At 35.4% G+C, this 15460-nt stretch overlaps 2 protein-coding genes across 3 annotated transcripts; both read left to right on the forward strand.

Moving 5' to 3' along the window:
• The first annotated feature begins 631 nt into the window (after positions 1–631).
• asf1 (histone chaperone asf1) lies at positions 632–3757 on the forward strand. The gene is made up of 3 exons (XM_011149943.3): positions 632–1371; positions 1704–1819; positions 1936–3757. Exons 1-3 carry the CDS (start codon positions 1263–1265, stop codon positions 2305–2307), a joined length of 597 nt encoding a protein of 198 aa, XP_011148245.1. The 5' UTR covers positions 632–1262; the 3' UTR covers positions 2308–3757.
• A 1308-nt stretch (positions 3758–5065) lies between these two features.
• Positions 5066–14492, forward strand: LOC105188464 (uncharacterized). Of its 2 annotated transcripts, XM_011149939.3 has the most exons (7): positions 5066–5328; positions 11436–11599; positions 12070–12149; positions 12389–12484; positions 13283–13387; positions 13723–13918; positions 14120–14492. In XM_011149939.3, exons 1-7 carry the CDS (start codon positions 5317–5319, stop codon positions 14178–14180), a joined length of 714 nt encoding a protein of 237 aa, XP_011148241.1. In that variant the 5' UTR covers positions 5066–5316; the 3' UTR covers positions 14181–14492. The 2 variants fall into 2 exon arrangements, with proteins under 2 accessions (XP_011148241.1, XP_011148244.1); XM_011149942.3 differs by lacking the exon at positions 12389–12484 and having other exon boundaries at positions 5067–5328.
• Positions 14493–15460: the final 968 nt, after the last annotated feature.

Genomic DNA, 15460 nt, shown 5'->3' on the forward strand with positions numbered 1-15460 from the left:
GAGTCGCGCGCGCGCGTGCGCGTGAGAGAAAATGACTTGGTCATGGAGACGTTCTTAATGATTAAGCTTGTCGAGAGACTCGTTTCTGCCGCCGAATCAGTGTGCAGTTTCGAAACTTAAAACGCACTTTTGCATAAATGCATAATACACAATGCGCAAAGAAATCAACGAATTAGGATCTTGATTTCTGTTAAGAAGAATCTGTATTTTCTGGAAATGAAAGACTCTGATTGGTTCATTTTCTTATGTGTTGTGTATCATGCCTTTATGCAAAAGTGTATGCTTCTCGCTTAAGGGTCTACAGGAATGCTTCGCACGTTGTAAAATTCATGGATCTGATTGGTGTATGATTTTAGAGTCAACCAGGATTAACCAGGAGGCATACGCCAATCCGATTGGCGAATTTGTAACTGTGCTTCCTCTGCTGAATGCAGCCTGTGTGCGTAAAAAATGTATTTTTTTGTTCCACGTGAAACAAAGGTGTGTAGTACTCTGGCTCAGAGTTGACAGGTAAAAGGAAAACGAAAGGAAGATGCATTTCGCAAATGCATAAGTCAACACCTCCATGACATCGACAGAGACGCTCCATGGTTCCGCGTTTCTTATTGGCCGCCACGCGTTCGCAGCGCGCATTCCATCGCGTGCGTGCTTCAAACGTGCACTTTCTTACGCAGCTTCGAGAGGAAATTTTCTCGCGTTCTAAATAAACATACCGTTCCGCACGAGCCTATTCTCCCACGAAATTGACCACGAACGCGATATCCGTTCCCGGACTCCGTTCTGCTCGCCGTTGAAACGCGAGACGTTATTCCGAGAAGTGCAGAAGCGCGCGGCGAGAGCGATGTTCAAGTGGTAAACAAGCGAGCTTCGCAGCGCGAAAATGCAGCGTCCCGTGGACGTAAGCTGCTCCGTAATTCCTAACGCGAATTTTTCGCCACGCTCGTTAACGCCCGTCGTAACGCGTCTCACGTCGAGAACTCCGGATGACGGATCGAACGAACGGCCTTCGTCGCCGGCGGTGAGCCGCCGCGCGGCATCACCACCGGAAGCGCTCTTCGGTTCGTTTGCCGCCAAACTGTCCCGTGCGGCTGCGATGAAGTTGTTTATCCCACAACAGGCAGTCCCACGATTGCACAGTGAATAATCGCGTTCGAACAGTCGGGATCAGTGGTGGCATACCCACGAGCGGAATCGTCGAGTGCAGACGCGCGCGAGCGAGCGTTGCTTGGAATCTCAACTTTACTCGGACGTATCTCTCTACCATGGCAAAGGTTCAGCTCGCGAACGTCGCGGTCCTCGATAATCCGTCGCCGTTCCTGAATCCGTTCCAGTTCGAGGTCACGTTCGAGTGCATCGAGGAACTCAAAGAAGGTGTGTCCCGCCTGTATCGCCGCGAAGGCGAATAATTCGCGCGAAGGGAAACTCTCGACTTAGATGCGAGCGGGGTGCACGCGGTTTTCAGTCTCTAGGTTAATTTTACAACTGTGATGTCACAGCTTCTTCAAGGACATGCATTTGTTCATGAGTATTTACGACGATTCACTTTAACCGCGAGATAACGATATCGGTGCGGCGTATAATCGGTGCACGTATGTTCGAGTTTCAGGATGATTTCCGCCAGTCAAGCTTCTTCACGCGGTGGTCGATGCTTCGTAGTCGATTCTCATGTGGAAACATGATGTGTAACGCTTATGTTTTTGCAGATTTGGAATGGAAGATGATATATGTGGGCAGTGCAGAGTCAGAGGAGTTTGATCAAGTCTTGGATACAATCTATGTCGGCCCGATTCCAGAAGGAAGACACATGTTTGTATTTCAGGTAATGCATCTCAACAAATCAGCTACGAGTGTGCTTTGCTATATCTAAGATAAGTTTGCAATTTGTCTTATTTATTTCTTTGATTTTTAAATATTGATTATGATTTAATTTTATAGGCTGATCCTCCGGATGTAAGCAGGATTCCAGTAAACGATGCTCTGGGTGTAACTGTTGTATTGCTTACTTGCTCCTACAGAGGTCATGAATTTGTTCGTGTTGGTTACTTCATAAATAATGAATACACGGATGCAGAACTCAGGGAAAATCCACCTCCGCAGCCACAATTTGATAAAGTTCAAAGGAATATATTAGGTGATAAACCACGTGTCACTAGATTTAAGATCAATTGGGACGATTGTGCCACTACAACAGCAAGCGCCATTCCTGAGGGCATGGATGCGCAAGCTCTAGAAGAAACCTCACAAGATGCACCGACATCCACATTAGGCTTTACAGAAAACACACAAAATGGTATGGAAGTGATGTGAAAGACGATTTGTTGCTAATAAGTTTGGTGGAATAACATATACAGTAAATTTAAGGCTCTTGTTTCCTTACTATAACCATATTGGATTATGATGTCACAAGTGAAATGTCATACAGATTTCTCTCTTGCATTCTCTATGAGTTGCAATAAATTTGTTGTTTTGCCATGTCATACATAAGATGTATGTTTGGTAGCATAAATTAATACAATATTCAGGAAATCTATAATTTGGTTATTAATAAGAAAATTATAAGCATTTATGTTTAATTTACATATATCCTAGCTTGGGCACTTTAGGACATATGTCCAAGAAACACAGAACATGAGATTTGCGTATCAACCAAGAGAATATAAATATACATATTATTGTGACCATATATTTTTGTGTATATAGATGATTATATTTTACAATCAGAACCATCAGTTGATATTCTTTTGCTTCAAGTACATGCACTCTTATCATTTATGGGAAATCTTACATTTTTTACAACTATTCATTTTAATGTACAGCTTATTATGGCTGTAGCTTACTAATAGTATCGATAATATAATTTTGTTGCTTCACGTTGAATGTAAAATAAAGATTTCCTTATTTCTCCTTTCTGCGCTAAATCTCTTTGGCAATCTTGTAATGATCAATTGAGATTTATAACAATCTATTAACTATGTACCATAATAAGAGTTGTTAAAATATGTTACATAAATTTATTTTGCCGAGTATAAGTAATCATATGCAAAGATAATCGATTTATTTCAACATATACTACAAAGCATATGTCACAAAAGCGAAATTACGATTGACATTTCTCTGCGATCTTATAATGCAGTACGGTTGCAGTGAAGAAAAAGAATCCTTAAACGATAAAGTAGTACCTGGGTAAGAATATGAGAGAGAGAGAGAGAGAGGGAGGGAGGGGGAGAGAGAGAGAGAGAGAGAGAGAGGGAGAGAGAGAGAGAGAGAGAGTACACACACACACACTCTCCGTATATATTTAGATAATTCAAAAAATCGCGCAAAACGGACCTTCCATATACTTATTGATGTTCTCCTTTGACATGAAATTTGTACATTTTCAGAAAACATGTAATGTTAATGTGATAATCCTAACAATAGAAAGTGAGTTAATTGTTTGCAAAATCGTTACTCATGTTTCTCCTAATCAAATAGCGGCGCACTGGATTTTCAAACTTATTGTCTCTCCAAGAGAGTGTTGTTTATGCGAAAAAAGAATTACGTGTAACGAACAGTAATTAGCACGAACCACAAACGATTAAACTACGGACTACGATAAATACGGACAATCGATCATAAGCGAAGCGTGTAAAACAACAGCGAATTCTCGATAATGTCCCATAATATACTTGTTTGAAAATTATTATGTTTTGGTAGCTTCTAATTTAAGGCTTCAAACTTAAAAATATGTTTGAATATATTAAGTATTATATTACTATATTGCTTATTACAATGTCACATTGCATTAGATCCTAAGCAGTTTCCATTTTTTATTAGTGTATATAATACATATTAAGGTGAAAAATACATATTATGTTTTTTACTTGACAAAAAAGTGTTGATCTTTTTTTATTAAACCTCTGTCTCAACTGATTATTTCAATTTTTCATCAGAATCTCAGCTCATGATCCGATTAATATAATAATATTTGGGTAATATTACATATTGTAATATTATTTTGTGAGATTCAGGCATTGGTATTTATGTGTTACCTATATTGGACATGTTTATTTTTCTACAATCGTCAGATGCATTTCAAGGTATATTTATTTTATTATGAAGTTATGACACGATGAATGGATTCAACTAAAGCCAATAATAAGTACGTGTATCAAATACAACAACGAATACATTTCATTTTTTTTTTCGTACTATTAATATCTAGTCAAATAAGAGTCTTACAACTTTCACTTTGTTACATTTTTTATGCATTTAGTAATGTTTAAGATGAAAAGCAATTACATTTGATGATATTACAAATATTTTATCTCATTCTATTGTCATAAAATTATAGTTTTGGAAGTTATAATTTTATGAACAAGATATTTATTGACTAGGGAATAATTCTAGAACTTTCTCAAGAAATTGGCGCGAAATTATATATACTCCATTTTGCCAGAGCGCGAATCACGTCGAAGCAGTTGCCAGACAGCATTCAGTGACGTGCACACAAATATATAAATCTGAGTTTTTATGCCTGACTGCTTAAAAGCTAGCACAACAATGAAAATATTTGTTCGTCGATGTTTCATTGTTTTGAAGATTCGATGAGTAGACAGGATAGAATTAGAATATAAATACATAGGGAATATAAATACATAAAATTAATATTTCAAGCATAGATTATCGCAAAATAGAAAAGGAAATATTAAGGCTATTAAGACTAAAGGAGGGGCTATTAAAGGCTGTTAAGAAAAACAAAAGATTAAAAAATTTTTAATATTATGGCTAGATAAGAATATTTTTATAAAATAGTTGGTTTCTCATTCAATGAGGCATTTTCATTGTTTAAATAAGAACAATAAATTTGAGCGATAATAAATTATATAACGTGATAAACTACATATGTAAACATATATATCTCGCCTCTTACTATAAGATATATATCATCTCACATTTTATTCATGTTAAAAAAAATGTTTTCCTAATTCAATGGAATTCATTAAAGATACTCTATTTTATTCAAATAGACACTTTACTGAAAGCCACACTACTGAGGGCCACATTAGCACACTATTCTTATTATCATAATGGAGTCACGATGACCATCAAAAGTGGGGGAATAAGGTATAAAAAGGAGTGGCAGGAGCGATCACGATAGTAGGCAAGTTCAGTACAGTTTCCGACGCGATGGAATATCTGTTCGTTGCGAAGTAAAAGGGTAAATTAATCACCTGATCGAGAATCGGGAATATAAGAAATACACTTTGCGACGCATTTGAAGTGTTCTGCGAAGTTATTCGTTTTCTAAAAACGGTCTCGTATCTACCTGGCAACATGCAAACGACAGTAAGTCCATCATAAAACGAAACGCAATGATTGGTAATGAAAGACGACTGCATCCGAAGGGACGCGACACCCCGTCGTTCGCGTCACGAATTTATTTACGACCCACCACTTACGCGTTTCTTATGAAAGACACTTGTCGAAGCTTGTTTCGAGATACAGATTTTGATCAAGTCTACTTTGTTACTTCTCTCTTCAGGACCATCAGTAGCAACGGAGATTATGTACGTCGCGAAGCGCAAGTCAAGACGCGAGCGAATGTTTAGCGCGTGTGGCGGGTAAATATCGCTCGTCGAGAAGCGACCGAGTTGTGCGCTCAAATTCGAATTATAATCACTGATATAAGGTAAATCACGGGCGACAGGTAGAGGAAATCGGAGTCAATAAATACATGCGCTAACAATGATTCGCACGAGCGAATGCGGTGTTGGGAAATTTTAATGCGGCACGAGGCGATTCGAGACCAAGTGCGAGGGGGCTCGAGATAACGTTCTTTTCCGGCTATTTTCGGCCGCTGGGAAGATCTCGGTCCTCGCAATATCTCACGGAACCGTCAAATGTCTGTCGGCAGCCGGCTATTACCAAGGATGTTGATAAATCCTTTGGTAACAGGCTTTTTTCTGACGCAATTCTAACGCGTGCCCCGCGTTCAATTCGCCGTTCAGATATTTCTGTCATCGATCAAAGCGGAATATTTCTCAATCACGTGATAATTATGAATCAAGATTGCGATTACAAGTGGTTCATATTATGTGTATGTGTATGCAGTTCTCACATCGTGAGCCGCCGAGATAATGGTTACGTTCAGCGGAGAAAACTGCTCAGTAGCAAATGTTCATGATTGGAGAATTCTTTTAAATCTTTGGCAGATCCGAACAGACGTACCAATCGGAGACGTTTGCTACGGAAGCGGAGCAGTTTTTTCCGCTGAACGCAACATTTGTGACTCACAAGTACCACTACCCAAGTGCCATCTTGGGATTCACTTGGCAATATACGCGTTTTGTAGAGAATCGAAAAATATTTGATAAGTATCTTTTCTTTTCGGCAGACATGATGTTTTAAGGGATAAAAATTGAGGTATTGAAATATTGATTTTTGAATAATGTAATAAGGCCCATAGGCAGACCAGTAGATATATTAAGAAAGTGAATACGTGGATGAGGTCGGTGTTGAAAGGTGATTTTTTTAATGAAAAAAGAACAATGTTTTTATTGTTTAAACAATTATTGTTTAAAGAAATTGTTGCAAAATGTAAAGTATGGAAAAATTAGCAGCGCCATTCGATTCTACGGAAAATTAGGGAAAAATTAAGTCGAGACTATGTCTTAAATTTTGTTGTCAAAATTGAATTTGTTATAAAAAATTAATAAACATTTACTTCAACCCTTACCCGGAGAAATTCATGAGCAGTTGATTTTATATATTAGGAAAATGAATATTCTGTGATGAGGGTCAAAAGATGATTATTATCAATGCAGGAGAGTTGATTTTTCAAATTTTTCAAAATTTTTATCCCTTAAAACATCATGTCTGCCGAAAAGAAAAAATACGTATCAAATATTTTTCGATTCTCTACAAAACGCGCATATTGCCAAGTCAATCCCAAGATGGCACTTGGGTAGTGTTACTTGTCAGAGGATCGTAGTGACATTTCCTGATGTTATTCGTTTCTTCACGTGCAAGTTGCATTTAATTTGACTCGGGCATCGTTCATTCGTTTCTGCGTACATTAACTTGATCTTGTGTGCAACTGTGCGATTTGTGGGCGTTGATACCATGGAAGGATCCATCGTGTCTTTCTAGAAGCATCGAGAAGCCAGGGGCGTTTGGTCGCCATCAAGCGAATGTCTTCACCCAATGTTGGCAATGTGTACTAACACGTTTCGTTTATGGTGTATATTATATCTTATCAGCACATTCGTCTCTTTTTGCATTGTTTTCTCGGAATTTCACAGTTCAAATTAGTGATATATGTCCAGATGATATGAAACGTCCTGAATTCACGCAGTTTCTTGTAGTTTCTTGTAGAAATATTTTCACCAGGGCGTCCTGTTCGGGATGTTCTGGGGGAATATTCTTCCTAAGATACCTCAGGCATGTTTGAGATGATTCTGAAACATCTTGCGTTATCTGGATATTTTATATATCTCTTAAGCTTCAATATGCACGTATGTGCGGAAATTTCAATTGTGCAAAAAATTCATGCATGTGTATAATAATGTGTCGAGACGATAATGTAACGCGTTAATGGAAATCAGGATGCATCTTTCGCAAAATATGTAAAATTCTCTGAGCGAAAATCGCTATATATGTTTATATTAAAAACTAAAAATTGGATGGGAAAGTACATTCTATTTCGTTAAGAAATAGAATAGGAAATTATATGAAACATACTTCATCAAAATTTACATACAATGTACAATGGGAAAATATGAAAACTTTTCTTATTATAATAAAAAAGACTATAGTGGATAAAAATATTGCAGGTTGCAAATAATAGCAGATATCATTTCCATATAATGAAAATATATATAGTTATTTGCTTTTCTAATAAAAAGATGAATTTTCCGTGATATAATGATGGCTGTGCAATAGTTATTTTATAGTTCCACAGGGATAGTTTTTAAGGATTAAAAAAAAATAAATGAAATATATAAAGTAAGTTAATATATAAAATAAAGAAATATAAATAAATATTATATAATATATGATATATAATATATAAATTATTAATAAATAAAATAAATTTATTACACATACTCGCACACGCGTAAAGAGGAATAAATAAAATATTGCATCATCCAAGTGGTGAAATCTTAGAAAGGTAAACATAATAGAAAGTGAAATCTGCTATATCCGTGATTTGCTGTGTATCAGCCTACTGTGCGACACGCTTTGGCGTTATTAGCCAAGCAGCATCATCGGCGGATGTCGATCGCATCAATGCATGGAAGCAAAACACTTCCATTTAATAATGAGTAATCTTACGCATTAATTATTCGGAATCAATTGCATTCTAGCCATTTAGTACAACTCCTGACATCTACTCGCGCAAACGAGAAATCCCTCCATTTGCATGTACTACTCCGCAATTTGTTATGTAATAACAATATAATTAAATCTGTCCATTCAATCCGCCCAAGTGGCGAGTTTATACTCAAACGACACCTAGCGGCATGTAACATCTTCATAGGCGTGTAGTATAAGGTTTACTGAATATGATACAATTATGCAGAATGCAAGCATTTTTCTATAACTTAAAAATAAATTTTATAACACGTACTTTTTCTCACAGATAATATATTGTCTCGGAAGATATTCAAGAAATACGATAAAACTGACTTTGATATCATTTTTGTTAATTTAAAATATGAGTAATAACGTAGGAAAAACGTGCATTGGATAATCCATGCTATGTATAGATAATACAACAACTTGAAACATTGATGCGGAAAAGTCGCGGGAATTACATATGTTAGAATGACCTATATTCCGGTACATTTATAAGAAAATTACGAGAATATTCAAAGTGAATGACGTTATATCAGTAATCTGCGATTAATTTACTATTAATATTTATGAACAAAAGTCAACATTTCGACACTTTCATTTTTGGGTCCATGTCCGTTATTTCTTAGGCTTCGACCCACTGTGCGTCGTGACGATACTCTGTCGGGACGGGCTCTGAAATGCTGATTCTGATAAGCTTGAACACGCTCTCGTGTGACGTCCGGTTTGAAGTCTCGCCATTTTGTGTGAAGTTGGTAATTAATTCGCGAGCAGTCATAAACTATTGAGAGTTCAGACGTTATTTTTTTTTTAAATATTTTTTTAAATACTATAGCGTCTGATTACGACGTTGAATGAATATAGGATTCCGGATGTTAATCAAAAAAACAAACAGAAAGAAGTCAGCAACGAGCAAATTAAGACGTTAACTTAATATTGACGTCTCATTCCCTCCTATTAGAATTTTCTTCTCTCTCTCTCTCTCTCTCTCTCTCTCTCTCTCTCTCTCTCTCTCTCTTTTTGTGCGATAATCTTTTATGCTAGGAGCCGGAGTGATAACATATAAAATATCTGACATTACGAGTATAACTAAGAACTCTTATCATTTCATTCCTATCAACTGATTGTCACGTAAGGTTCGCAGTGGTGCCATTTGATGTGTTCCTGATGTCATCAGTAAACATGTACCCAAACGAGAATTCTCGCGTAGACGGGAGTCTGCATAAATTTGGCTTTCATAGCCCTCCTTCCAGTAAAATAAAAATCGACTGTCGCTCCGAGCCACTTGGTATAGTGCGTTTCAAAGCATACGGACATAACTTCAAGTGTACATTTTGCGCACGGAAGTATGAAAGAAGTACGCACACACGTTTCTTCTATCCGACTTTGTTCATCAGTTAGAGGCGCTTTTATGTTTCAATATTTCTCACTGTGGATTAAGCTAATGCCGTTTCAGCCGGTGAGAACGTATTAGAAGATCAATGGTGCAAGAGCAAGTGTTGAAAAACAAACTCCTCACTTTAGGCTCAGTTCCTTTGAAGACGAACTCCAGGACGCGTTCGAGTGTTCTGAAGTTACTACATTGTACGTGTGGTGTCGTGTCGTGAAATTCGAGTTTGAACGTTCTACAAGGTGGAAAAATTCGTGGAAAATTGTGGGAACGGTGATTTTTCGAGTGCGAAAGGAGAAAGGGCATTAAAAATCGTGAGTAGAATTAATTGCACGAGCCAGCAGTCGTCCGCTTATGAGACACGCGCACGTAGCGTAAATTGCTTATCAGGACGCGACGCAGTGGTGTCAGACGGCACGAGCTTCCCGTACTTTTGTAGCGTCAGTGATTGCGCAAATATATATACACGATCATTAAATTGCCGACGATATCCGATGACTTTTGTGAAAAAGAAAAAAATGTTAGCTCGCCGTGCTCTGACGACGATGCTTTTCTTTCGCGCTCGTAATATGATTGAAAACGTAATCAATGGAAATTTCCATACGCTTAAAGTATATATCTTTACCCTGGAGGTGCCGTATTTCCTGGCAGGATCTCGCACGGGAAATGATACGGCGGACTCTCTCGAGTCTACGGTTGGCCGTGGACTCGATATGTTTATGCGCGACTCGATTGATCACAATTTCAACTCTTTTCGAGAAGAAAGGAGCTATTCTGCCCCGAATTGTTGTTTCGATTTCCTGTTTTCTTTTCGATATTTCTGCCACTTCAACCATGTCTTTCGAACACGTCTTTGCGTCGATGGTTTCGTTTGAAGTACATCTCCATTATTTTATACGCAGCCCTCGGCTCTGGCAAAGTTGCATGGTATGACTTTCATAGATATCCTATATACGATAATGCTACTTAATATTATGACGTTGGTCAGCAGTTGTATCTGAACAAATGATACGTACGGCTCGCTTGTTGGTCCATTCATTCACTTTACCGCCGACGCTACCACGCGACACGGTTATCAGTTCCTCGTTAGGAAAGAACGTCGGCTCACCGTGCGTCTTTTTTCCGCGGCGTCAGATAAACCACTTATCGAAATCTCGTTTGTGCGTCCCTCAGAAAATTCAGGTCTATGATTTATAACATTAATTTCATGCCATTAATTACATTATATGGAGAATATTCGAAGGTTTATAAATATATATATATTATATGTAAATGTGTGTGTGTGTAATACTAACTATTCTAATATCTTTTTATTTACAAACAAATCTCTGTTGCAAATTGCACGAAAAAATGTAATCTAAAGATAATTTAAAGTGAAAGTTAAAAATATAGAACCTTCGCTTTAATCCATTAAATGTCCTTTAGACTAAACATATAAGCGTATGATTGGCTGAAGCTTTCTTTACATTTCTCTAGTCGTCTTCAAATAAGGTCATTCAATATCATTTGACATTTAACATAATTTGATATAATAACGTAATTTAAAATTAAAAATAACGTGATTCAACACAACAAGAAACGTGTGAAGAAAGCTTCAAGCCAATTATACGTTTATGCATAATTTCATAGAAAAGAAAGGTTGAAAGATTTATCTCGATTATTCAGGATACTACCGGAAGCTGAAGTAACATGTTTCTATACGTTACAGGATATGATGTGTGAAGTGGATTCTCATTGTCCCAACGGGCAATTCTGCTTTTTTGATAGAGCAGAAAGTTTTTGTATCGACTATATCGTCTGCAAAGAGTATAATCGTAAACAAGTAGACGAGTTTACGCGGAACCCGTCTCAATGTGGAGAATGCTTAGATGGGTACGAAAGTTACTGCACTACTTCTTTTTGCGTGATAAAATGCGTCTTCTTTTTCATTGTGTATCGTGTCGATTTTTATGTTCATTGTAGTACACGAACGATAAAGATTGTCGATTGTCGATCGGGAATTTCTATTATTAGCTTCTATTATCTGCTTGTTGTATTACGTAGACGCGTATAAATTATTTCTCGATTTGGTTTTATGCTACAGGATACAGAAAACTAAATTCTCATCACCATCAAATCGTACCACGTTATACTTTCATTGATTGCAACAACAATCAATATCAATACTGAATTAAAATGATATCGTGTAATAATTATCAGCAATGGTTACGCATGCCAGAAACATGTCGCAATCGCGATTTGTCAACGAAAGTTCTATTTGACATGGAGTATTATCTTGAGAAAATACTTTGACAAACTATTTCTTCTGCGCTTTGTATCGAGTCCATTTTCTTATTTTATAGATTTATGGATGAAATTCTTAGTACTGGTGACCCAGCACTTTATTGCAAGTTGAAGGCTTCGGACCCAACGACGTATTCAAGTGAGTGTTGTGCTTATATATTTGTTGCGTCTGATAATGCTATCTTGCTGTTTTTGTATGTGTAATTCTACTAAATAAGTTAATCGTAATCATACGCAAACTCTATTGCTTTAATAGCAAAAGGTGCAAATAAATATAGAATGTTCGATGTTACGAAACATACTTCAACTTTGGATATACGCCACGTATAATTGTTTATTTGTTATTTTGTATCCATTGAGTGTACTTATGATTCACAGCTACGTTCAATAAATCTACAATATGGGCCGCTATTATGTCTTGTATTGCTTTGGTAACAATTTTAGTAATCTTGTGTGTCTACATAATTAAACGACGTAAGTGTTCAAGTTATGTTTGACATGTTACATTTTTCACGAACGTTGAATTCTTGTTCCCTGTTTTATATGTTTTACATGTTTTAATCAATAACTACATTATTATGTGTATACGAGAATTATGAATTATATGTAAATTATTGTCTTAAATATATCTAAAATTAAAATTTCTATGATATTTTTCTCTGCATATATCGCACATTTAAGGAACAAAATATTCTTTTTAAAGTATCGGCTGTTTCTGAGCAAATACCTTTAAAATGGGGAGAAATAAGAAAAAATGTTTTAAATAAAGAAAGATAATTAGAAACATAAAAGCCAATTTATAATCTGAATCTGCGATTGAGCATTTACAAAAAATATGTTTCTTGTTTCGACTTAGATTGCAATATTATAAATTAAATTAGAATTACAATCATAGAATAGATTAGATATCTAAAACGTATCAAAATCAAAGTGTGACACTATTTGCGGATTTACTAGTTAATGTATATTGTATATATTGTATATATTGTATATTGTATAACGTGACGTTTGTCTTATAAACGCTTCTACGTAGCCTCATTCATCCTATAAGATAAATGTTTCATATTTGTGGAAGCTTACAATTGTTGGATATTTTATAAATTACTCCTCAATATTAATGAAAAAATAAGTTTGACACTGCTACACTTCATGCATAATAATGTACGTAGTAAAAATAAATGGAACATTATAGTTAACGTTCATGGAATAAAAATTATTAAATTAATTATACGTGATTTTAAATATCAGACATCAACGAAATCAAATTTGCAGGAAATTCAAGACGTTTAGGTGTCAATGACGTATTAAAAAATTCTGGAAAGACTAAACGAAATGTGCTTTTCTTCTTCCGAGGTCGTAACGCAGAAAATTGTTACAGTAAGTAAATTTACTTTTGTTTATATATACATTTATATATTCGTATGAATGCATTTGTAATAGTTTGTAATAAGAAAAGCTGTTATATATTTAATACACCATCTGTAAATTAAAAAACTGTTTGATACAAAAAATATATATATAGAGCTATAGAAATATCGCGCATACAACGTATTTTATTATAATTAGAAATAATATCTGCTGTTAAAAAAAATTTATTTATTTATATTGTTTTAAACAATAGTCACTTTGCAAAGGAGATTATGCTTGACAAATCATCGATGATGCACACACATGATCTTTATATAAGAAGACTTATAAATACACGTTTTTAGTCCCACCCAACATAATCAGGAGTGGAAAATGTCTGTGTACGCTCCCGCAGTCGGACATTAATACAATCTCGATTCAGAACTTATTACCGGGTGATGACAATAACACCGATCTTTCTGCTCAACAAAATAACATATCCCCGTTTCTTCGTTCTTCTATCAACGAATACCAATTTAATACCAATAATCGTAATTCGGGGTGAGTTGTGCATACATTTCTGTTTAAATTTCTGTTCATATTCTGCATACATAATCATTAATTAGTCGATATTAAATTATGTATTTTACTCTTCTACTATTCTATGATACTCTTTAATTCTCCAACAATTTCATAAATTTTACATGACGTAAATTCCTGTCCAAAAACATATTGTTTAATGAATCTCGAAATGTATTACAGAGAAATAATCATTCGAATCCCGGAATTCACTACGGGAAATGAAAATTTCACTAATCCTTGACCTCAAAGGTTTTACAAATCATTAAGTAACCTACAGTTGCCAATTCTTGCTAGGTCCGATAATAGGAATGATAAGAAAAAAAGTATCGCTATTATATAAGATTTTTGAGTAAGTTAATTAATTAATTAATATATTGCAATCGATGTGACCGTAAAAAAATAAGTATTAATGTTCAGCATTACTACGCTGCATTTATTCAAGTGTTATTAAGACTTTCGACACAAACACAGTATGATTATTACAATGTTATAATGAAATGTAACATATAGTACAACATGCAAATTGCACAACTCAATCAATTATTGTGCGCAGTGAGAAAAAACAAATTATTTTATTTTATTAAACAAATTTTTTTATTTAGTTGCGACAGTGACAAGTTATCAATCAAATATCGAATAATTTGCAAAAATATATTTTGATACATTCAATAAATATTTCATAGCAAAAATATTTACAAGTTTAATAATATATGAGTATATTATTATCAATAATTATCTTCCTGAATTACAATCTTCGTTGCCATCATTACAAACAATATTTCAGTGGGAGTTGTTGCAAAAATATGTTGTCGCTTGTGACAGTATTACCACAAGGATTTGTTACTTCATTATAAGAGTAAACTTCGCTGTGTATAAGCAGCTATATTCTGTATTTGTTGAAGTGAAATAAGCACAGTACTTGTATGGCCGTGGACAGAAAGGTTGTCCGTAATTTTTTGTGTGAGTATTACTAGGTTTTTAGCCAAGTTCTGCGGATCACATTGAGATGGTGTTAATGTTTAATGAGAGAATATTTTGTGGCCACGTATCATGAGTTGCCAAAATTTAGCCAAACGGTAACAGGCGAACGTTACAACTAACAATTAATCAAACCGAAGGAAGAAATAGTGAAAAAATATTCGCTAGTAGCTTTAAAACGATCAAAGGCTTTGATGTAACACACCCGTATTGCCCAATAGGAGAATTTTCCCGTTAGGAAAGAAATTATTCCATTGGACCAGATAGATATATTTTCAAATTCACACAAAAAATTAGGGATAACTCTTTTGTCCATGAACATACATATGACATGTAAATACATGCATACGTAGTATAGAGGATATCCCTCACTGTGTAACCTGAAAAAAACGGTATACAGTACACCAAAGTACAATGTACCTGTATATTACGTATGTATGTAGTAAATTAGTGTTTGCACCAATGTGATTTACATGTTCCTCCGAGAAAAAGCATTAACTTAATTTTAAAAAATTAATTAACTTATCTATTGATCTGAAAATC

Source organism: Harpegnathos saltator, unplaced genomic scaffold (genome assembly GCF_003227715.2).
Source record: "Harpegnathos saltator strain DR-91 unplaced genomic scaffold, Hsal_v8.6 scaffold684, whole genome shotgun sequence".
In the NCBI taxonomy this organism is placed as follows: Eukaryota; Metazoa; Arthropoda; class Insecta; order Hymenoptera; family Formicidae; genus Harpegnathos; species Harpegnathos saltator.